Source organism: Lepisosteus platostomus, chromosome 12 (genome assembly GCF_059453375.1).
Source record: "Lepisosteus platostomus isolate fLepPlt1 chromosome 12, fLepPlt1.hap1, whole genome shotgun sequence".
NCBI classification, from domain to species: domain Eukaryota; kingdom Metazoa; phylum Chordata; class Actinopteri; order Semionotiformes; family Lepisosteidae; genus Lepisosteus; species Lepisosteus platostomus.
The window spans coordinates 2,454,722-2,479,796 of record NC_142622.1 but is presented as its reverse complement, the minus strand read 5'-3'; the positions used below and the strand labels follow the sequence as shown (position 1 = coordinate 2,479,796).

Below are 25,075 nucleotides of genomic sequence, written 5' to 3'. Positions count from 1 at the left end.
CTTATATTGAGCCGAGAGGATGGTTTTAACTTCAAGGACACCGTTACTGCCACCAGTTGAGGTACATTAGTGGTATCTTTTATTTTTTGAGGGTTCCATTTCAGGGTCACCCGAGAAACTGGAACGCTTCTTGAAATTTGAGAACACTGATGGAAATTTCCTTTCCTGTCCATAACTCTGCTTGTGACGGAACATGTTGGATTCATTAATGGCCGTTCCTCATGGTGAAATCTGATTATTTACTATTGAAATGGGGATTTTCTTGGTAATCTTACAAGCACTTGAAAAAAAGCCAGCTCCCAAAGTTTTGCCCCTTTGTTGTTGTAAATTAATCACGTCCTCAATGTTTCTGACTTCACTAGGCGTGTTCTCCAGTACTCTCTCTTGAATCAACAGTGTTATTGTGTTGTCACATGCTGTCCATGCACAAATTAAGTTACTTGTCATGTGATGTATGGTCCGTCACTCTCTCAGAGATATCAGTTTTGGCCAGTGTTTCATGAGTAAACTGTAAATAGCCTTTTATTTTTACATACAGCACCACAGGCCCTTGAGGGTATCTGGACTTGTTGCATTACCCACTGTGAAAAGTGAGGTTTTAAATCTCTCTAAAGTTGTAAATCCAAGTATGAGGGATTTTTTTTTGTCTTTAAAATATTTTTGGTAGAAGTTGAGAGTGGTGGTAAATCATGGTTACTTTGTCAAGTGGATTTTTTATTTTCCTCCTTAACAACCCTGTTCCAGCAGCACTTTGCAGAGGCACGGAATAGGCTAGCTGGTTCCTCTGCTTCAAGGGCTGGTGATTATATAGACTCCCAGGAGGGGAAGGGACTTGGTTGCGTGAGTAATCTAGAACAGACTTGTTGAACTCTTGACTCTACTAGAGGGGTTATGAAACAGTTTGATAGTTGTTGGCTCAAACTACAAACTTTGACCTGTTTGGCTGAATAGTGGGAGCCCTGCCAAGCGTTGATACAAACCAGCGCTGGGGAAATTCTTCAGGGCTGTGTTCCGGGGTTGCATGTGAACAGTGCTAAGATTCTGTTTAAGATATTATCTTAATGTTTTGCTTGCACAAACTGCTAAAGCAATAAGGAGTGATTAGCCAGGTTGGGAGGAAAAAAACACCTCGTCATTGCAAAGTTGGAGGTTTGGGTCAATCCGGTACCTTAACGACACTGCATATCTTTAACTGTCAATTTGGGGGGGGGGGGAGTGGGGTTTCCACTTTGAGGTTGTAATGTGTTCTAAGGGTAAACTGGAAGTGCTGTCTGGCCACAGTGTGTCCAGTCCACACAGTCTGCCCTGTGATTCTGTCAGTAGGTTTAGACTGTTGTGACACTCTGTTTGATCAGGTATCCTCATCCTATCAGAGTCGAGGAAAGAGGTTGCCTTCTCGTTGGGCACTTGGCTTGACATTGTTGTTGATATCGTGTGATACAGTTTTTTTTTTAAACGGTAAGTACTTCAGATGAGTGCTCTGTATTAATTTCTCATTTGCCCGGAGCTGTGTTAATATCACAAACCAGTTGGCATCTGAATGGCATGGATTCTGTTCCCTGCTGCGATGGGATTTCTTTAAAAATCTACCACTCATCTCTGCACTTTGTCCACACCAAGTAGGTTTGTGCATGGGGTACTGCACATTGGCATTTTAATGTACCAACCACAGAATGTGGGAACCAAAGGAAACTATAGAAACTGAAAAAACTAAAATATTTTTTTTGAAATCCTTTTTGTGGTATACGTTTATGCAGTGTCTATTGCTTTTCAGAGCATACATAGAAGCTTCTTTGATATGGATCCAAACCTTCATAATAAGAAACATAGCTCATTTGGTTCAAATGTCATTGTTTAGAATTAGTTCAAAGCTCAGGAATGAATACTAGCTAATGTTGGACATATAACTGATAATGAAGCAAACAGCATTGGAGTCTTTTGTCCATTATTATGAAAAATAATTCTAAAACTCCCTGAAAAGTGTCATTCCTGCACTGATGTATATTTTGGCAGTATGTGTATGAAGGTTGTCAAGGAATAACAGCATAGGCATCTTAATAATAATAATGATGATGATGATGATAATTGCTTACACTTTTATATAGCGCTTTTCTGGACACTCCACTCAAAGCGCTTTACAGGTAATGGGAACTCCCCTTCACCACAACCAATGTGTAGCATCCACCTGGAGGAGAGCAGAGTAATGAAGCCAATTCATAGATGGGGATTATTAGGAGGCCATGATTGGTAAGGGCCAATGGGAAATTTGGCCAGGACACCCCTACTCTTTTCGAGAGACACCACAGAGTCAGGAAATCGGTTTTACGTCTCATCCGAAGGACGGCGCCTATTTACAGTATAGTGTCCCCATCACTATACTGGGGCATTAGGACCCACATGGGCCGCAGGGTGAGCACCCCCTGCTGGCCCCACTAACACCTCTTCCAGCAGCAACCTTAGATTTTCCCAGGAGGTCTCCCATCCAGGTACTGACCAGATTCACACCTGCTGAGCTTCAGTGGGTTGCCAGTTGTGAGTTGCAAGGTGATATGGCTGCTGCAGAAGGGTGATATTCTACTGCCTTATGTTTAATAATTATAAAGCTGTTTATTTGATATTTTAAATTGTGTTGCACTGTCTAAATCATAGACATCTTTGTTACGTTGTGACCAAAACTGTACCCAATATTCAAAACGAGGTTGTACTAGTCCATTATACAATTAATATAAATCATTTTGAATTAGCTTTGCAGCTTCTGTAGTGTTTGCTTATCTTCTCATTTTGGTATAATCTGTAAACTTCACTAGTTCACTAACTGCAGTTCATCACAGATAAACATTAAGAAGAGCAGTGGTCTTAATACAGATACATGTGGCACTCCACTAATTACATCAGGCCAGATCACCCCAATCTGAGCATTTGCCTCTCGCCTGTACTCTTGTATCCATTACAAGTGTAAAATAAGTGTGAATAGCTTTATCAAAAGCCTTCTGCAAATCTAAATATTGTACAGTAGGGCCCCCACATCTACAAATTTAACATTCATAAATTTGTGTATTCGTGATTTTTCCTGGTCCTCGTGGTCTTGTGTGGAAGAAGAGAAGTGCTGGGTGAAACTGAGCACAACTTTGAAATGAGCCGCACGACAGACTAGGGTGGTGAGACGTATCTAGCTAGCAAGCCTGTCCCTGCCGCCTGCCCAAGTACCCACTGCCCAGCATCGGCATCTCAGCGTGGTCGCGTTTCTGTATCGTAATGAACGCTCCCGGTTCTGTCGGCGGCATGGGGAACGACAGGCTGGAGACGAATTTACAGGCCCACCGGCAGTTTTGTTTCCCGTTTCATTACAGTAGAGTGAGCTAATCACGGAGGCAGAGAGAGAGAGTGCAGGCTGGACGCAGAGGAGGGATTCATGTTGTTTCATGAAGGTGATCACTAAGTTTGTGATTACTGTTGTTTGTGATACTGGTGTGATTTTAATTTAAAACTAGTGTATTAATACTTTAATTATCCTATAAAGGAGGGTTCCTTGTTTTTTAACTATTCATTCTGTATACTGTAGTACATTATCCAGTAGTCTAGTCTAGGGTGTATGTGAACTTGTCTAATTGCAAAGGTTCTCTGCACCAAAACCCTTGTAAATGTTGAGTACTGTATACTCTAAGATACAGTCTATTACTGTTGTTGCTCAAAGAACTCTTAAGTTAATCAACACCTACATTATCTAATGCCATTTTGACTATCCCCTAGGGCTCTGTTTTGAAGTGGATGATCCTCTGGTGTAATTGTATGGAAATCTGGTTGGTCTGGATGTTTCTGGTCCTTGAGGTACCCATGGCCTTTTAATCCTAGGGGATTACGGAGGGAGCTTAATGAACAAGGAAACCCTGAGGTACTGAAATCATGAGGCCTTTTCCAACTTATTTTTGACATTAAGTTTGGGAAAACCTCTGGCTTTTAAATTGCACAAACTGTAATGTTAGGTTGCTAAAAGGAGTGATGACATCAACTAGGTTGAAATTGTGTGGACATTCTGTATGGATCTTTAGCAGATGGATCCACTGAATAGTTTAGGTTCTGTAAAACATAATGCTACAAGTAAAATATAGTTCACTATACATACTGTTGGAAAAGTGGAACATCATAAAAATAAATTCAGAATTTCCCCTCAAGATTTAATGCCGTGACCTAGAGCTGTTAGTCTATAAATAACATGCAGTGTTTTCGTCATCCAGCACTTTGAAGGTGTGCATAATGCCCTTGTACATAAGCTTATCAGACTTGTGACTTAAGCAGTGTTTATACAGGGAATTGAATTATACTTGGACTGGGCAGATATTTTCCTGCCTTGTTTACACCAGCATGGAGGCTGAGGGAGTGCTGTTGAATTGTAAACTGCATGCACACTGGAGCTCAGTTTAGTCTTTTTCCCTGTGAATCCATAGAGCAAAGGCACTACAAGTAGAAGCTTGTCCTTTGAACCCGATAAGCAACTTATAGGTTATTTAACTTCTAGCCCTTTGGCAGCTCTTAACAGGGTCATTCTAGTTGGTGCCGACCTTTGAATCTCATCTCACACCCATATTAATCTCCCTGTACAAAACCGCTGTTCAGACGGTGCAAATTCAGTGTTTCTGTGTTGGTGGTTTTTGTTTTCGTGGTACATTCTAATGGTTCAGAATGAAGAAAGTTCATTGTTTGCAGTGATTTCCCAAATTGACGTTGTGTCAGAAATGTGGGTTTCAGGGAATGAGAATGATTGGGTTGTTCGCTGCCTGTTCCCTTCTGCCACATCGAATCGCTTGAAGATGCACTTCCCTGTTCTGTAATCCACATCTCTCTCTCTCTGCCTCCAAAGCTTACCTCTGAATTTTCCATCCTGATTATAGCTACTGTAAAGAAACAAGTTTCACTTGATATTTGTGAGAAATATTGCATGGTTTGGCAGCAAAGACAAGTGACAAGCAAACTCACCGGTGAATACAGCATCTTACCAGAGGTTGTTTTTTCTTCTGTACAGCTCCATATTCCCAGTCCGTCAATGATCCATTTTAAAAAAGGTTTATTTTTTTTAGTGCGAAAGTATTAGCTGTTAGACACCGTAATTTAAGAAATTAAATAAAATTTAGATATTTTTTTTAACATGCAGATGTGCTGTTTTAGTATCTTGGACTCGGGGGAAAGACTGATCAGTTTTAAAAGTCAAGCCCAGGTGTTCCCATTATGCCACTATTGTATTTTCTCACAGTTGAAATGTGCTAATCTCTAAGAAAATATTAGATCTACTTATTCAAGCCAGGATAGGCTCCAGCTTCCCCTGCGACCCTGAATTGGAAGAAGCCGTTTGAAAATGGAAGGATTGATGTTGACACAAATTGATAACTTTTTTAAATAAAAGACACTCATAAAGGGTGCGTTATATTTTTTTAATACACATTTTTTGGTTTTGTGCCAAAAGTTAGCTTTTGTGGTCTTTTGCACAGACCCCCCAGATGTTTGTAACTAGTTTGTAAATTATTTGCTGTTGTTCTCACCCAAAACTGTATTACTGAAACTGAGTCGGTATACTGTTTTTGAAAGGGATCCGTGTTCTCCCTCCTGTATTTTTTTTTTGGACTGAAACTTGAGGCTGTTTTTGCTCCACCGTGCAGCACTGCTGCTCAGTTCCCCCGTAGATCCTGTGTTGAATCAACAGTGGTGAAAAGTGGAACACAAACAGCGATCGGGAAGCTGTGCTGGCTGTTCTGCTTCCTCTGTGGCTGCAAGAGGAAATCGGTCCCTGATTGTACCTCAGCCACCTTGTTCACATTGTCTGGAGTGGGCCTCCCCAGGTTTCATGCAGGCCCTCAGCGGCAGGCTCATTCGGGGAAGTGATTCAGAGGGCATTGTGTTTGTTGAACTTGATCTGAGGAGAGCAGCGCAGGAGAGGTAATGAAGACGGGAACACAATGTGTAATCTAAGCCGGTTCTGTGAGAAGGGCAGCTCGCAGCTCAGTTCACTTACTAGACCGTAACGTTTCAGAACAGAATCTGCATGATAAAACCTCTTCTGTGCAATAAGCTGCCCTGCAGTTTAGAGTGTCTATTACTCTATTCTTCTTCAGTGTACCTTTCCAACTCAGAAGTGTGAAGATACATTACCCTAAGGGCAATAAAAGGTGTGAGTGGGTGATGATATTTAATTCACCTTGGATAAAATGAGAATAAAAGCATTAGTAATTACCCTTTTGTGCCTTGTCATTTCCTTTTCATTTCATTATATAAGTGAAATCATCCTTTTCCATACTAAAGTCATCGAGGCATGTTTTTATTTAGTTAACAACAGCCTTTTGTTTGCTTATATGACATTCCTGTTTGACATGATTGATAGATATTAGCTGGAGTAAAGTTAGACATAGCACTGCCTTGCTGAGGTTTTGCAAAATGTATTTTTGCCCAGTAATAAACTGAAGTGCTCACAGGAGACAGACGACCTTTTGTCACATACTGTACAGTATATAATCTCTGCTTTTCCACTTTCTCATCAGGTGTACGGTTATTTTCATATGTGCACAAACAGTGTAATCACTTACGTTGAAAATGTACTTGAACAATGTTTAAAATGTTCCCCAATACTGACCAAGAACATATAACCCAACTCATTGGTCTCAGAAATAAGATTGATTGTTTAAACTGAAGGGCTTTGTATGGGTCGCTACCACGAGCTTAGTGCAGCGTAAGTTTGCCCTGTTAAACCTAGCTAACCGACTAGAGTGTTGCTTTGGCCAGCGCTGTCAGTTTAGATTGAAATTGCTCTGACAGTGTGCTGAATGCTCTCACTCCGGCTCTCAGTAGGCCAGGGTGTTTACTGTAAACTCAGTAATTACCTTTATCGAGGGACGTATGCTTCAGCAGCCCTGCTTTTTTGTTTCCAAGTTAAGTCTATTTTTGTCAGTTGAACTCCTGCCATCTAAATGCACAAACAGACTGTTAAATATGTTAATTAATTAGTCCACAGCAGGCACACCCTGACATTTAACCTACGCTGAGGAAATAATTGATTTGTATCTGGTCTAAACTTCCATGTTTTACCCAGTTATGCAGGAACAGTAAAGCTCAAATTATTTTCCTGAAGCAAAAAAAATTGCTTTGATTTTGTTGAAATTGATAATACTGCGAAAATATGTGGCGATAAAGATTCAAATTATCAACAAGCTGTGATAAATTGCTTCAAGCCCTGAAGGAATTTTATTCTCACTGCACGTTATATAAAGAGCTTTTTTGTTTTGGTACAAAATTGATTGAGCATCTTTGGTCCGTCATTATAATTAATATTTCATAGACATTATTTTAACATATTAGTGCATTACCTGTGACTAATAATAATGTTTCCTTGTAGAGTTTAAGTTTTATAAATTATTGTACAATGCAAATATACCTTTGTACATACAAATGTACCTCTGTAAGTGTTAGATGTTTTAGTATTAACAAACTGCTACTAAAAATATTTGAGAAATTCCTTAAGGCACTGCCTTTTGTATTCCCGTTTAATATCATCATACATATACAGTATTAATGTTTCTGGCTAATTTCAGATGAACTGTTTTAAATATATACATATTTTTATGTATATATATATTCTATTGCTGTTCTTTTCCCCTACAGTAGTTTGGCTATTTTCAGCCATTCATTTTTAATAATGATTGGATCAAAATGCGTTTGTTCTCCTCAGAGGTCCTAACCGTTCCTGAGGCCCACATGTCCTGGTTCAGTGTGGTAATCGTGTGCTCTGAGCTCCAGACTACACTGCCGTTTTCCCTCATTCCTGTCAGCGGTGGTGTTCTGTGTGGTGATTCTTGTCCTCGGTGTCTTGCAGCAGCTCTGAAGCCCAACGGCGGCAGGAAACCAGATGGCAATGGGCTCCATGACCTGAAGCACTCGACGGACGAGCTCCTGGAGGGGGAGCTGCTCCTGCAGGTGAGCTCTGCGCGGCGTGGATTCAGACGCCAACACGGGTGGGAGTGTGCAGTCCGTACAGAGGCAGGAGAAAGCCAAGATCAGTAGAAGAGCAGACCAATACTGCCAGTAATTCAGCGAGGGGTGGCGTTTAAGAATACGCCTTCAACCCCAAAAAATACCTGCACTGTTTTTTTTGTTCTGCTGGATGTAAAGAAATTCCCTGGGTTTATCATTGGGGCTTCACCCTCCTGAATCCATCTGCAGTTCCTTTTCGAGCAGACCTCTGCAGTGCCAGCCTTCGAGCTTTCGAGCAACCTTCACTGCTGCAGAGCTGATCGCCCCATATTTTAAAAGATCAGCAAAACAAAAACGTGCATTAACATGTTTAAAACTTTGGATCTGTGAGTTGTTTAACAATCTTCAGTAAAGAATAAGCAAGTCAAAATGGTGCAGTGCTTTAAACTCCACATACTCATGCTTCTTACAGTGGTCTGGCAAAAGCTGACATAAGGAATGCACTGCAGTTAAAAGGACCGATTGGGACATGGCTGAACAAGAATTTCCATTAGTATATCCAAGATTTTGTACTTCAGAGAAAACTAGGTTTGCAACGTATGTTGATTACACTACTGCTCGGTTTTCCTTGTGGGTTTACTGGTTGTCTACAGCAGGCAATAGCACCTCTACATTCCGAAAATGTTTAATTTAAATCATTAAGCATGGAAACATTTCTTATTAATCTGAATTACAGCTTATATGGGGAAGCTTTTTTCACGTGTTCAAAGAATGATTTTTTTTTACCCTTCCCTTTCAAAGCAATTTCTTTAGGAAAGCAGCCTCAGAAACGTAGCTGAATGTTGAGTGTTCAACAGTGAAATGTAGAGCATCTACTGACATTCAGGCAGGGAGCTTCAATGGGATGTGTTTTTGTTAAGTAGATACAATATTTTTGAACCTGCAAGAGGTAACCTTCAGCAATGCAAGAGCATCTTGTCTGGAAATAATTAAAAACCAATTTTCAGGTAGTGGACAACCCGAAGCTCATCACAGTTTCAGGATCGTCATTGTTCTAGTGATTGTGGTGTGGCTACAGCTGCACGTAATGGAGTATACTGAACGCTCAGAGGCCTAAGGTTTCCGTTTGAGTTTACATTGCAAAATACAAGACAAATGAATCTCCTCGTGGATCTGAGTTTAGGTTTGCTGGAGTAGACCTTCATGACAGTGGAATTAATCTGCATAAAAAATAGCTCTTATAATGGCACAGCGCTGTATGGCTCCGTGCCTGTGCCGTGAGCAAGGGCAAGTGAAACATGAGCATAGTGACAAAGAGATTATTATATCTAGTGCTTTTCATCCAAATCTGTTCACATATAGGAGGGCACCCACTTTACTCAGTAATGTGTGTGTGGGGGACAGTTCTTCGATTAAAACATAAAGCAAGGAAATCGCTTAAACACTCATTGTTTGAGAGCTTCATTGAGAATTCCTAGCAGCCGTCTCTTTAATAAATGTATGGTAATTGCTGTATGTTTTAGGAATGCCTGCAGGCATGTGACTGCTTTCTTAAGTGCGCGGGGTTGCTTTCTGAAGTAATTTGCTGGTACAGAAAACGCCAGCACATGAGTTCGGGTTGTTGGAACAGTTTTACATTGTCACCTCTTTGTGCTTTAAAAGTGTAGTTAACTGTTGTGGCAGCATCAACAAACGTTTGGAAGTGTAAGAAGAAAAGAAAAATAGACATCTTTATATTACTCACCTTTTTAAAATACGAGTACAAACCCACATGTTTGTTGCAAAGTTGTATGGGAATATCTGGCCGCCTTAAACAGATCAGAGAAAGCCAGCCCCTGCAGTGGAGCCTTAATCTAGTAAAAGTGAAACCCAGCTCTTTCCTTTTGCCAAGTCTCAAATGTTGTATTTGCTATCACAACAAGCACTATGAGCTCTATTGATTCTCAGTGCAGATAAATGCTCTTTGCGTGACTTATCAAGACGGAGACACTTTGTCTAGCAGCTTGTGATGAGGGAAATCTCTTCCAAAACATTGTTTGATTGTGACGATGAAGCAGTTGTAGCAGATTTTTAAAAATAATTACTGCTAATTGTTTGGCGACATATTATACAAATTTCATAACTTGCCGGATATGGGTTTGGTACGAGCCCGAGAAAACCCCCCCTCCGTTTAAAAATAACTCCCCTGCACTCGTTGTGCTGGATGCTGGAAGGACACTTTTAAAACTTAACAACCCAGTTTAAATACTGGTAAACCTGGTCATGTGATGAGATATTTATTGTGTCGAAGTAAAAGTAAAACAGTCAAATGTGGATGGGATTGCTTTTTAGAATTGTCATGTTTTAATTTTGTGATTTGCAATTTAATGAAATTCCATTTCTGTTATGACTTCATATCTATTTTGCTTTTGCTTCAAATTGACTTTATTTACGATTGGATTCTGCAGTTCTTTATAATGTGTAATTCTGCAAAAGATATAGTGACAGTTCATTCCCTTTTAAGTATGTCATTGGTATTTTGTTTGCTACTTATTTCATTTACTAGTAATTATGATTTGGCATTTAACTTTGATGTCAAGTATAATTAATGTACATTTTTAAGTTACACAAAGTATTAAATCCATAATTAAATTTACTTAATGTCGGCAATAATAAGGATTTTGAATGCTGCAGTTTGCTTAGTACAGAAAAGCTGCACTGATTTAAGTGATTTGTAAAATACAGGAAATGTATTTTACTATAGTAGTCACATTTTTTCATTTAAAATCAATTCTGAAACTACAAATGTACTACTACTCCTACACACCCTCCCAAACTATAACACATTCGTCTTGGATACTAAAATAAAACATCTGGTGTTCACCATGGTACAGTGATATGCGATATAAATAAATCGTTTCTTAGACATTTAAACTGAATAATGGTGATAATGGTACAGTCATCAAGGAAATTATCCATGTGGAAGAAAAACAAAATAAAAATAAGACCAACTCTTATTGGTCAAGAACGGGGGGGGGGGGGGGGAATATATTTTTTAGAATCTAATTATTTTTGTTGTGCTCTGATGGTTCTGAGCAAATTGTGTTTCCAGCAGGTGAACCCTGTGACCGCACAGTGGGGAGAAAGAGGAAGTTCTGCCTGACTAGTCCCTCCCACCCACGTTCCAGCCAATCACTTTTTCACAATGTCACAGGCAGCCCCGCCCCATACGGGAAGTTCACTGACAGTGCCACTAGCCTATAAGCACCAGGGCAGCCGCTGAGTTGTTGAGACCCAGCAGGGTCCTGGCTGGCTCATTCCTCTCTGTACTTTACTAGCCAACAATGACCAGGATTTGCCTAGCTCTGGCACATGGTTATGTCGTTCATCCTGCGCTAAAATGAGTACCTTTACCAGGTGAGCCGCTCTGGAAGTTTTCTTTTAAATACCTCCAGAGAGCATCTTGGGAGAACTGCTTCGCATAAAGGGCAGGAAACGGAAAGCTATTTCGGCTTGCTGGCACCGGTCTTGAAACTAAATCATAATAAATAAAAATGTTAAGGGCTGTTGGAGTCGGTCTCAATGTTGGAGTAAAAGTACGTTCTCAAACGTAATTCCAATTTTATGTTGACAACTCTGCCGTCTAACAGAAGGCATATTATCGCTTCAAAAATCATTAATAAAACAAATATATTGTCATTTTTTAGTATATTACTGTACAGTACCTTTATATTTTCGAATAAGTGAAATAAATGCTTGCTGGCAGGTTCTTATCGTGTTGTATAAGATCGATACTGTACATCGCGTCTGTCTGACGGTTGGGCTCATGTAGGCTGACGGTTTCCTTTTCTGTAGAAGTCTTTCACATCTGGTTGCATGAAGTACTTTCTGTCTGAACATAATTATACATTTTTGGGGTGCTGAGACTAGAACTCTCTAGAAATTGCTTGTTTTAATGAAGATGTGTTATCGATTTCTGCTGAAATTGATTCCCTTGTACTTCTATTGGAATGGATTCAGTCGTACGGACATGCGTTCATTGGCCAACTTTGGAGTTTCTATCAATCATTTCATTTAAAATGGAAGCTGTACACCTGGTTGCCTTTCTTTATGATTGAGGATAATTGTTACTGTTTGGATCTCTTAGTGACCTACGGTATAATACATGGAGAGAAATGGATCGCTCATCTTTTATTGAGATAATTCACATTTAATCGTCTGTTTTATAAACCAACCTGCAAGCATGAATTATTAAAAAAAAAACATTTTTGTTTGAATGGTTTTACTAAGAGAAGCTTGGTACTGCCACTATTTGATACTTGGTTGTTGCTTCTGATGGAAATTTAAATAATGACTACATCAGATTCATAAAGCTGGTTATGGACAATAATAAAGTTTATTTAGGGCTTTAATGTGATTTGTTGTCTGTGTTACTGTGCTGTAAAACAAGCTGGTTTTGTTTCATGAAATGGTTGGAAAAGATTAAATAAATCAGTTACATTCAAAATCGGAAGGATTTAGCATTTTTAATGTGGAGATTTTTCATTCTATCCTGTGAACCTGCAGTCTGTTCACTCTCTTTGAGATGTTATCTGTTACAAGACTAACTTTCCTGCTCTTATTACACTACTTAGGATATTTCACTAAAAATTCCTTTCCACTGGCAAATTCCTGCTCACATTCCTTTCTAATCGTATCCACATTGCCTTTTGTGAAGAGCACCACTTACTAGTACTAAGATCTCCTCTTTAATATTGAATCTGGCTTGAAATTAAGTAATTAGACTACAGAGGAATATAGAATATAGTGAAGGAAAAAATCATTCTTTTATGTTGGAATCCATTATATACAACAGACATTCTGATTTTGTTTTAGAAATCTTTTTATCAATCTTTTTCCATACTTCCATTGATTTATTTTTCAGGTTCTGAATGGCTTTGTTTTGGTGGTTACTGCTGAGGGTGCTGTCTTCTATGCATCGTCTACAATACAGGACTACCTTGGATTTAATCAGGTAAGCATTCCTTTCCTGCCACAGAGTAGTATTTCTTGAACTTGTTTCTCGACTCGCACTTTGTTCAAATAGGCGACAATTGCGTGAGAAATTCAAGTTCCGAGAACATGATTGCTGTGGTATTTCCTTAATGTTGGCGGACACTGAGATGCTATTTTATGCCAAGTAAAATATTTTTTTTTGTCTTTGGCCTTTAACTTTGCAAAGGAAGAATTTGAATGGTTTTGTAAAACAAAGCTGTAGCTAACGAAATATTTTTCATTTTAAAACTTCTACGTGTGTGTATGTACAGTACAATAGATGAGTGTGTTCGCAGGATTTGAGGTCTGTTGCTCAGTATTTCAAAAATCTTTTGTGTCAATGTACATTTGGACACCCTTAGTGCTTGGTTGAGTGCTCTCCATTTTATTTTTAATACTGATCATGTGTTGTCGGTATTTCATTAATTGCCTAAAAAAAACCCTGAATTCAACTTCCTGTCTTTCTAATTTAAATTAGTGTTGTAGTTGTGTAATAGATTTTTGACTTCAACAGAATATTCTCAGAATATCACGATGATGTGTTTTAATGTCTTTTGTTAGTGTGCTTTATAATAACACAGTGGAATTTTAACTGACTCCTAAATAAAGTTTTCCCTAGATATTGATCCTCAGTGTCTTCTGGCTGCACACCGAGTACAACAGTGACCTCTTGTAGAGCATTTTCCCAATAATGTGTTTATAAAACACTTTTAAAACCGAGGGTCTTTATTTAGACATTTGTTTTTCACAACCAGTACAGTATACAGAAATGTCTATACTGGATAGCAAGAATGTGCTTGATTTCCTTTAATGCCATATAGCTTGACACTCTGTAGGCTTCATAGTACAACAAAGATAACAGATGCAGTCGTGTCTTTCCTGTTATTTGTAACAGCCAAGTTCTTGAAAAATAAGTCTATCCTTTTCCATTTAATTAAAAAATGACCTTTTCTGCGTTTGGAAGGCTTTGTTCCTCCATGTTCAGTTGAAATTATTTCTATGCAAAGTATAAAAAACCCAAAACAACTAAAGTAAACATTCACAGTAGCTCTAGATATAAATGGAAAAGAAAAGCAAGGCAAATTGAAACCTTTTCCCTCTGATTCTGATGTAGCAGAACTGCTGCCAGAGAGAGATACTAGAAAAGGCTTGGCAACAAAGTATATTATGACAAAGCTATGAAATGGAAAATTATACTGTAAACTCACGGATTAGCAACATATGTAAGGCTCACACAAGATCAACTACAAGACAGAATTAATCTGCTTATAAACTCTCCTATTTGCTTATCTGTAAATAAACATCGCAGCTACAGTAACAAGCTGAAGACATGAAATAGTGAAGGTTTTTGGCGGGAGAATTATCAGCAAGTAAACCCCATGTTTTCAGCAGTTACTCTATGGGGACTACAGTGGATGCTTGCTTTAAATTTTTTTTGCAGCAAAGTATGCCGTGCACAGCAGAGATTTCAGCTTCATATGAAGATTACAAAGGTTGCCAAATGGCAAAAACCTTAAAGGTCATTTGTAATAAATAGATATTCTTTTATTTTTTAATTTATTTTAGAGCTCAGCTTTTACAAGGGAAGGGAGAGACGTTACTGTGTTTCCCCTTGTGTTGTGCGAAGAGGTCAGAAACCAGCTGTCACCTGCTGAGGGAGGCGGAGCTTTGCCTGCTGAAGGGATATTTTATTTTCGCCTGGTTATTTCATTCTTTATGATCCCTGCAATGAACCTCCAACCTTTTAGGCTTTCTACAGGTATTATTTAAATCCTTTTCCACAATGGATCATGCATAATGCATTTTTAGTGGGATAACATCTGAAATAAAATTAATGTAATCTCCCAAGCTTTTCTCAGCTTGATGAAGTGTGCTGTTTCAGTATCATAGACTCAAACCTCTTGAGATTGTTTCCGGTATTTAAATTAATCTTCAAACTTACACTGGCATTTGCCTGGTTGTGCCCTGATTAATTTGATGTAACCAGTTGTATAGCACATATTGCATTCCTAAATTTAATTACTCATAAATGTCTGGAGGGCTCCTGAGTCATGGCATTTGTCGCAATTTCTTACGACTTGTAACGGGCTCATAAGGCCAGCATTTTCAGCTAGAGTATACTGTACATCGTGGATGTGCAGAAAGCAAGAGACTTCCTGACCACAGCTGGAAAGTTGGTAGCGGTTTTCAGGGCTGTTAAACTGTGGGGTTTTGTGACCCTTTCTTGCATTTAACCTCTTTAGTGCACACACTACACTACTTATTTGCTGCACACAATTCCCTGTCTTTGATGATAAAACATAGAACAAGAACACAGTTCCTTGAAGAACATGACATTTGATGGGGAGGTAGAGAGCCAGAGAAGGGCATTAACTGAACGCTGAGCCACGAGGGTCAGGCTTTCTGGCACTATCTGCGCCGCGACAGCCAGCAGGTGGTGGCTCTTCTAAAGCCGTATCGCTCCTGTAGAACCGGGTGAGGTAGAAGCAACAGCAGCGCATCGGGAAGACGCCACCATACGGGACTGGATCTGTCTAAAGCAGAAACCAGAATTGCAGCAAAATGCAGATGTCCTGAAGTAATAAGCCATTTGGAACGGGCGCTGTTGGCTGACGAGTAGAGCTCAAGAATGCGGCAGTCTAAATGTACACGGTGTGCTTTACTATGTAATGCAATTTCCTGATTGTCTTCAAGAATGATCACACATGTGCTTGCTTAAAAACTTAAAGTATAAAAAAACTGTGCACAGCTGACCACCCATATAATAGAGTCATGGACTTAGTCACATAAACACAATTAGCGTCTGCCTAGAAGCAACCTTTCCTAGTGCCCGTAGCCCGAAATGCCTGATGGAAAAGTTAATCTAAAAGAACAGACTTTCCGTTTCAATGACACATTATAGTTTTGATCCAAGTGTATCTTACAAATTTAAAGGTCAGTGAGGTATGAGTAATTTGTTTTTCACCATGATCTTCCAAGAGACTTAACCATTTCTTTTCCAGCACTGCCCAATACTTGGTTTTATTGAAAACAATGAAAAATAGTTTTCACTAAATACTGTATATATTGGAATGCATTAGATGGAGCAATTGAAGATGGATATGCATGCACGTCCATTTGTATGTATTACGTGGCAAAGCCATGCCTGACAAACAATTCATATTTTTTGCTTTTCTATCCAAGTAACATTTGTTCTGTTCTCTGGACAAGAGAATGTCTAATAATTGAGTGAATTGTTGGTAAAAGGAAGAAGCAGAATGGGCTAGATGGGCCGATGGCCTCCTCTTGTTTGTAACCTTATTTATTTAGGAAGTATAGTCATCGGTGAATTCTTCCCCTCGTTTGGAAAAGAGAAATAACCATTGTGAAAGTAGTTGTAGTCGGCCTGGGAGAAGCACAAAACTGCCAGTAGTCTGTATATAAATATTTCTTACTGCATTTTTCAGCAGCAATGTTAGACACTTGATGCCTTATTCTGAGAGTTGTTCTTCGTCTCGTGATGCCAACCTATATCTACCTATATTCACTACATGTATACACATCACCCTGGTTAGCATAAACCCCTAAATCTGGCCTTAAATACATATTTTCAAGCAAGAGTTAAAATCTTATCATGTGAAGGAATTTGCAATTGATAGGTTTCTGCAATTGAGATTAATGGACACAGTGAGAAACAACATATTCGGAGCTGCTCAGATTTATTATTAAAAAATTTTTTATACTTTGTAACAAAACAAACTGTAAATGAGCCAGTCTTGAATTCCTCACCCCTGAGAGAGCATGTTTAGGATGGAAGCAATTAGGCTAAATGGCCACTTTGGTCCTGAATGAATGTCTGATTCACAGTAAGTGCTGAATAAAGCAATGTGTCAGTTCACAGACTGAAGGGCTTTAGAGAAATGGGCAGCACAGCTGTGTGCAAAATATATGTACACATTCATTTTGGTAAATGGGGGATAAATCATTATTTTAAAATCTGATTATCCATTACAAGATGACTAAAGTAAATCTGTAGTGTCTAATCAAATTATACGCAGGGGAAATCCCTTCTTTCTCACTTCTCGTTCTAAAGATCTCAGCATTGAACAGCTTTAGAAAAAAACATTACAGGAGGCGACGAGCAACAGCTTGTTTTTCTCAACGGGTGTACAAAATAAACTGAAAGATAAGTTCAAGGGGGTAAAGTACTAAGAGTTACCTTCAACTGAGAAAACATTGGGTTGTGCTATACGTGATTCGCGATTGAGCTTAAACTCCTGGGTGCTATTGCTATTGGAGTATTTACATTGCATGAAATCATCCTTCAGCCAGTTAAGCCACATTGTTTTCCCTGGCAGTTTAAATATTTATTGCAAAAGAGGTTAGCTTAAGAGACTGCCTATACAACGAAACCTTTTGCTCAGTCTCATGAAACAAGGAAACTGTTGAAAGCAGCCTTATTAACGCTTAGAAGACAAGAATAACTCATTTCAGATTTGTGGAAAGCCCCGTATGTCATTCTAAAAAATAATGTGCTAGTTAAAACATTCAGAGAGGGACCATTTTCATTTCACATTTAATCGTAAAATACTACAGATATACTTCATCTGATTTTTCTGAGAACACATCATGTAAATTAACAGACTGTAAAATAATATTTTTTGTAGAATGAAGCATAAGTGTAAGCAATTATTAAATCATTATTATACGATGGAGGTTATTTTACTGTGCTGAGGCAGTGCTCGGTTCTCCCCATGCTAGACTATCGACTTATTGCCAATTGTGGTTTTTTTAGCTTTTTTTAAATGACAAATGTATTTGCATTAACTTGTATTTTTTTTAAAAACTGGCAATATGTTGAGAGAAGAGACTGTAAAATAATACTTGATTAATACCTCATAAAAAGTCTTCAGAGCTATGGTTTGGAACATGTTAGAGCAAAATACAGGCAAAAGTCTAGAGGGGATTAATAAATTGAAGTGGAAATTAATACAGTTTGTGTAGCATTTCATAAGAAGTGTTTACTTCAAATTTATAATAGATGAAAACTTGCCTTAAGCATGTGGACTGCTGTAACATAATACTGTGAGTTAAGTATAGGAGGACAAGGGATATTTCCCTTGGGGGTTAAGGAAAGACTATTGAATACAAGACTGACAGTTTTTTTTTAATAGTACAGTTTTGTATGGATTTGCCATTATTTTAAGGACATCAACATGAAAAAATACATGATCGTGAATTAGTCTGTGTATATTTATTGCATATACTGTATATAAAAACACGTAATTCAAAGATATTTCTCTGCTCTACAGGTGCCTTCTGTTAGATATAGCCTCTAAGTAGCAGCCTTCAACATTTCAACATTGATATTTCTATTGCATTAAGTAATGTGCAGTTTCAGGTTATCACACGACATAGAAGCATGCAGGCATTTATCTACCACAGAGGTTAAAAGATGCCCTAAGAGGATACAGTGGTATACCCTCATGCAAAACCACTTTTTGATCGCTATTTTTGTACTTTTACAGTGAAGAGCTAATAAAAGAGCTTATAGGCTAAATAAATCTTTTTTTTCATTTGTACTAAAACAGTGCAGACTAAAGGGCAATACTATTTAAGATTATTGCTGTTAAATGTGCTATAGTATATCAATGATAAGTTGTGATTATTTTACAGAATTGGTATACTCCCGTACAGCCTTAATTCTCTTCTTTTTGCCATGAACACAAATTAAAATTAAAACTAAACTTTGTCTAAACTAAACATACTTTCAAACAAGCTTTTTTGGTAGTTTGTACTAAACAGATTAAATTGATCTCATCCTGTCATTTCATTTCCTTACGGATGAGCACTAGACATTGTCCACCCATCCCTGGTGCTGGTGGTGGTACTGCCATTGTCTTGAGCAGTTGTCAGTGGCTTCCAGATATCATCTTTTGTTTTTCTTAAGTACAGTTTGAACAGGGCCTTCAACACTTCATCCTCTTGTGTGTTGATTTTAATACAGAAATACAGAATGGTCATTGTGCTGCCTGAAGCCTGTTGTGGACTTCTTCCTTAGTGAACACCTGAGTGAAGAACTTCAACTACATCATCCATTTCCTTTTCATGGTCTAAACGTTTCCCCTTACAATCCTCGATGCATTTTATTTTATCCTTATGCAGTTATTTTGCAGTTGTAGTGCTGAAATAACCCCTTTTAGGCTTTATTGCATTATTCCTTTTCATCTCTCTTTTTGAGATTTGTTTATAATATAATTTATTGAATTATATGGGATACTCTTTTGGTTTTTGGTTTGTTCTCTCTTGGAATAAACTTTACACTGATTATGATTATAGTTTCCTAATGGTTCTTTCACTTCTGTTTGCCTCACTGTGCCTTCATATACAAACATTTCTTCTTAAAGGTACTCCAACTAACTTCATTTTCTACTGTTGACATTTCTATGGGTTTTTCCCAGTCTGTGGAAGAAGCTGAAGTCTCCCATACACACTACAGTATATCTTCTCTTACGCAAGTTAAATTATAATTAGTTAAAATTAAAATATGCATTTAGTTGGTTTGTAGCATTATCCGAAAAGTATACCTTTAGAACGTTTTTTTCCGAGTTTGGACCATACCGATTCTGAGACTTTTGATTTCTCTCCGTTAAGTTCCTGAGTTTGAATTCTCTTTTTGATATGTAACAGTACACCTCACCCTTTTTCCAGTGTCTGTGCTTTTGAATGACACGCTCTAAACGTGACCAGTAAGCTTGTACATATGCTTTTATCACCCAGAAAGATATGAAACCAGTTTGAAAGCTTTGGTCCTTGGAATTTTTAAGGCCGGTTTAAGTTTTTTTTTTTCCCAGTCTGACAGCAATTTGAGCACTTACAGACTCAAAGAAGAGTTTGTGTTTTCCAGCATATGTGTTTTGAATCAGTCGGCAACGAGTGGCTTTTTTCACTTATATTAGCTTGCACTTTATTTTAAAGCTATTTCTGCGTGTTTGTTTCTTTCAGTCAGATGTTATTCATCAGAGTGTTTACGACCTCATTCACACCGAAGACAGGGCAGAATTTCAGCGGCAGCTTCACTGGGCTCTGAATCCCCAGATGCCTCCAGATTCGAGACAAGGTGAGCCTTGTGCACTGTGTGTGATTGCTATCAGTGTCACTCCGCGTGTCCCTGACCTTAACTCCGGAGTACAACATTCCAGCACTGGTCATTTATCCAAACAACAATGTGCCCCCCCATTGTAACAGTACAGCCAACAAATGTGACGGGGTGCGTTGCGTAATGCTGTAAAATATTTATAGGGCAGTATTTTTTAACTTAGCTTCTGGCTCATTAATGCAAAATACTGTGTGTGGGTTGAGGCATGTGTGTTTTCCTTTAAAAAAAAAAGGAGAGAAAGTGTCAGAAATGCAGTTGCCTGTAATTATTACAACTAAGAGATAGTGTACGAACTGTTGCCATTGTTTTGTTAAATGTGACTGTCAAAGTCATACTTTAAAGCAAGCAGCAGTGTTCATCTTGGAATGTGTTTTCCTTTTACACAAGCACAACATGATTTGATTTTCTTAATTTGTGCTCTTAGATTGGTTTTATGCTGGATGAGCATTGATTTATTTGAATTTGTTTCTATCCACTGGACTTATTTGCCTTTAGTTCTCTTGTACAGCTCTTTTTCACTTTAGATTAATGACATTGTCATTTTAAAGGCCATTACAATGATTTTGTTGAAGAAACTAGTACTCCCATTGTTGGGCATTAAACATCCAAACACGTTGCATTGATGCCTTTGTTATTCAGTCTTTAAAAATAAACAGTAAAGTATCTCACTCTTAACACAAGTATTGTGCAAAGAGTGTGCCACTAAAAAAATCTATCTAGTGCATTGTACAGTTATAGAAATAGAAGTGTTAAAACAACTGTAAATGCTATCTCAGCTGTTGTCTGATCGTGTGTAAAGGCACTAGTTTATTATTAAACTCCTTTTTTAACAGTTTATTTTGTCTTTCACCAATTTGCAGCAAAGATGTCACATAGTCTCTTTCAGTCTTATGTGCATTGTATAATTACTTCATTACTTACAGTATCTATGTTCTTTCTCTAATTGGAACAGCATTGAATTGGTCCTACATATTTTCATTATACTTAATATTCAAAACAATTTCTTAACAACAAATGTAAGAAAACAATGAAACATCGGGTACATAAACTGAAGCACATCTTAATACTTTTAGCTTTACCATGACTTGACAGAAAAATGCCAGTGGGATTAATTGTGAAACCATTGATGGCAATATTCATCTTCCTATCAACCACTACAAGCATCTCCTTTGTTCTATTAAGTGTGCAAGAATGTGCAATGACTGTACAGTGTTTATTCTGAAATCTTGAACATGAGCAGACTTGAGATGGCTCTCCTGAAGTAAAGCGATGCAAATGTTTATGTGCTTTATAAAATCTGAACATGGGTGAATCCAACCTGTGTATGTTCCAGAAATTAACATTATAAGTTGTCATTCCAAGATATTTAAATCACAACATTCGGTGACAACCTGTTCTGTGAGAGCTGGACGTGTAATACAGCAACAAGTAGATGAGAAAGAAGTGAGCACGGTATGCTCTTCTGGAGTCCTTAATCATCATCCTTTTGCATACCTGCACTGTATTTTGTAAAAATCTGTTAGCTAGTTTTGCAGACAGAAATCAGAATTGTACAGTAAACCCTTGATGTCGCTTTAGCAAAATCCCCTGGAGGGGAATTTTGTCTGTAAAATCAGAAATACCAAACTTTCCCTGCAATAACAGAGAAATGCATATGTAATAAATCAAAGTAAAAATTAATACTGCATAGTTTTACAATGATCAGTTATACCCTATAGGAGTAAATTGGTTGCTTACAATGGGAGATGTATATTTTTCATATGCTTTAGCGAATTTTATACAGCATGTTTATGACGCATGAAATAAAGAGCTTGTATATTTAGGTTAAAAAAAGAAAATGAAACAATTTTCATAAACTTTGTTTAGTGCAATTCTTAAAATAAAGTATATATTTCTCATATTAAAATGAATGGGCTCGAAAAACTACCCACATGAGTTATCAGACAATATCAGCAATAATGGACAGCTCTTTCCAGTCTGTTAAACTGAGGTTTTGCTTTATTTAAGTTGATATGCTTTTTTAAACTGCTTTTTAGAAAGTGGTTAAATACCAAAAATTTGAATAAAAAACTGCAAAACTATTTCTATTTACAGTATATAAATCACTGTCTTTGGTGACATGACGAACAGTCTATGTAAAACTCCCATTGTAATGCAAATAGCTATAAGCATTAAAGTAGAATCTTAAATTATGGTTAAATAACTTGAAGACTGTGAAATTATTTAAACACAATTACATACCAAACAGGCAGCAGTCTCTGGCTTTAATTATTGATAAAATATTTAAAATTGCACTGTAAAATCTTGCAAAGGTTAAAAGGTTAAATAAAATAAATCGCATACCTGGTGTTTAGATTCCATTAATTAAGACTGCAAATATTCTTACAGTAGGTTTGCACATTTACTTGTACAAAAGAGCTCCATAAACTGCCAGACATGCTTCCCAGGGGTGTTAAGTGTTTGGCAGTATACCAAGCTCGCAACACACAAGCCAGCATATGACGTGGGTCGCAACAATAGTGGAAGATTCCCTTTTGTTTGATGAGCTTGAAAATTAAGCAGAATTTCAGATCTAGGTCCATCGTCGAGAGTTTCAGTGTAAAATAATTACATGACCAAGACTGCGTCTGGTCCGTACCAAGATGGGAGGTTTCCAAGGAAAATCTGTTTCCATTAAGATTGTGATATTGGTGGACCGGCAGGGGGCACTATTCCCTCTGGTCCACAGTTTTCAGGTCGCTTAAAAGTATGGTTAGTGAGGACTCTGTATTGTAGGAGGTACCGTCTTTTGGACAAGGTCATTAATTAACATCCTAATCATTCTAGGGTGCTGTTCTGAGGTTTTAAGCTGTTAACCTGATACCTGGCTAAACTGCGCTCTAGGCTTGTTTAATCTAGGCATACTGGAGTGAGGGATTTTCTCATAGTGGCTGCAGCACTCCGCCCAGGTGGAGCTGCACTTTGGCTGCTCCTTACCTCCGCCAGCTTTGCGGCCACGGGATACGAACCGGCAACCTTCCAGCCACAGGCGCAGATCCTGAGCCACAGAGCCACCGCTCCGCCCTTATGGCATAGTTTGAATCGAGCTTTTCTGGGTTAATTGTGCACAGTGAAAGATCACTTGTCAAGCACATCAGGGCCTGTCTCACCCAAGGGCCAGGTTCCTGTGTTACATTCTCTTTTTAAGGGCCTTGGATACAACCACCCACTTCATCGTTTAACAGTATTTAATCTCAGACATTTCTGGATTGATTTTGAGACGAGATCTGTGCCAAGACGTCGGACCCTTCTGCAGCAGTTACTGCAGATACTGGCCTGAGCGAGGGCCTGGTAGGCGGGGCTGTTTGAGAGGCGGGGGCATGTGTGGAGTCCAGAGGGAGCTGGCTGGCCTGGAAAGAGTGCACATGGTGGACAGTAGGAGGAGTGTGAGCTGAATATATCGGAAGGAAAAATCCCTTGCGTTGAAGGCTTCCAAGGTCCCATGGGCTGTGCAAATTATCAGCCACCACCCTAGGGCATTTGAATTGTCACCTGTAGCAGTCTATCACTGCATTTCCCTGAGGTTACAGCGTAAAGGAAGTAAACCTCATATTAATCCTTGTTTTTAGACAATGGGCCAAGTGACACCAGGTCATATAAACCTAAATTCATGCTCCTCTCAGAATGACTCACAATTAGTGTTCCTGCTGTTCAGAGGCCCTGTTCCTTTACAGAGTCACTTGTTGTTGTTTTTTTACTCCAGCACCAGATCATCTTACATTGCCCATCTGAAGACATGCTACATGACTCACAGTTTACTGTCTGAACTTTATTTAGCAAACAGCTGTTATCGAGAGACATATCTGTGGTGTGTAATTTATCCTGAAGAAAGATGGTATTCCAAAGTCATTAAACAAAAGTCTTTTCAGCCTATCACAGAAAAATAATTTGTAAACTTATGATCCCGAAGATGCTTTATGCCTATGCCATCAGACAATTGTTTCATTTTTTAAAATGCTTTTTAGCAGAAATTGCCCTCCGGGCACTTAAAGTGTTTAATTTCTAGAAGCGGTCATCTTTTTTTCCTAGTGTTCATTTGCATTGCTTTCAAATGCTTAAGATGGTGATGAAACATAATGATCCTACTGTGGTGGTGTCTTACAAGTCATACCCATGACATTTAACAGTGTTAACAGTATCACTCTGATACAGCAAAGAAATGTGCATTGTTAGTTGTTATACTGTATGTAGGCTTACAAATTTAGTAGATTTGTTTCCAGGGTTTTGTTTATATATTAGTTATGGGGGGTGATTTGTGAGTACAATATAGTGTGCATTCTTTTCAGATCGGTGTTGTATGAGATTGATCTTTAGTATGAGAATGGTTTCATTTCTCTAATTTTAACAGTGTAGGCTTTTGCTATTTGGTGTTAAGCCATATGTTCTCTACATAACATAGCTGTTGATAGTCAAATAGGAATTAGAATATTTAGCATTCTAAAACTGTGAGCTTCCTCTTAAGCCCATTGAAATATGAGAAGTGCAGCTTAGACACTCCAGGGGTGTGAAATTCACGTTTAAAACATTGTTGACGTGGCACCCGATGTTAAGAATATAATTTAGGCTTCAAAAGCATGATGTTCACTAAATTGCATACTCTGTAGCCCTCTTGTAGTAAGGGGGATATATGCATCTGTGACTGATATATATATATCAAGTACTTTTTAAAATGTCAAATCATTGTCATTTTTTGCAGGTCGGCTAATTCCGTACATAGTGAATCCATCAAGACCAGAAAAGTATATAAAATTTGCATATATACCACACCTTGTAATCTGATTTCACCAGATTTCAGAAGCTAAGCATGTCTGGTCTAGATCAGTACTTGGATTGGAGATATTCAATGGAAAAAGTGGTATTGGTGTACCAGTAGGTGGCACCCCCCCCCCCCAGACAGGAATTTCTGAACTCATTATGGTGACTTGCTACACT

General features: G+C 38.3%; 1 protein-coding gene across 2 annotated transcripts in view; it reads left to right on the top strand.

Moving 5' to 3' along the window:
• ahr1a (aryl hydrocarbon receptor 1a) overlaps positions 1–25,075 on the top strand; it is a 66,917-nt gene that overhangs the window by 29,464 nt on the left and 12,378 nt on the right. Inside the window, exons 3-5 of one of the 2 annotated variants that reach the window (XM_088600432.1) lie at positions 7,859–7,956; positions 12,857–12,946; positions 19,951–20,065. In XM_088600432.1, coding sequence (XP_088456558.1) covers positions 7,859–7,956; positions 12,857–12,946; positions 19,951–20,065 — 303 coding nt within the window. Of the gene's footprint in view, positions 1–7,855; positions 7,957–12,856; positions 12,947–19,950; positions 20,066–25,075 lie in introns of both variants that reach the window. The other variant, XM_088600431.1, reaches the window with a different exon arrangement.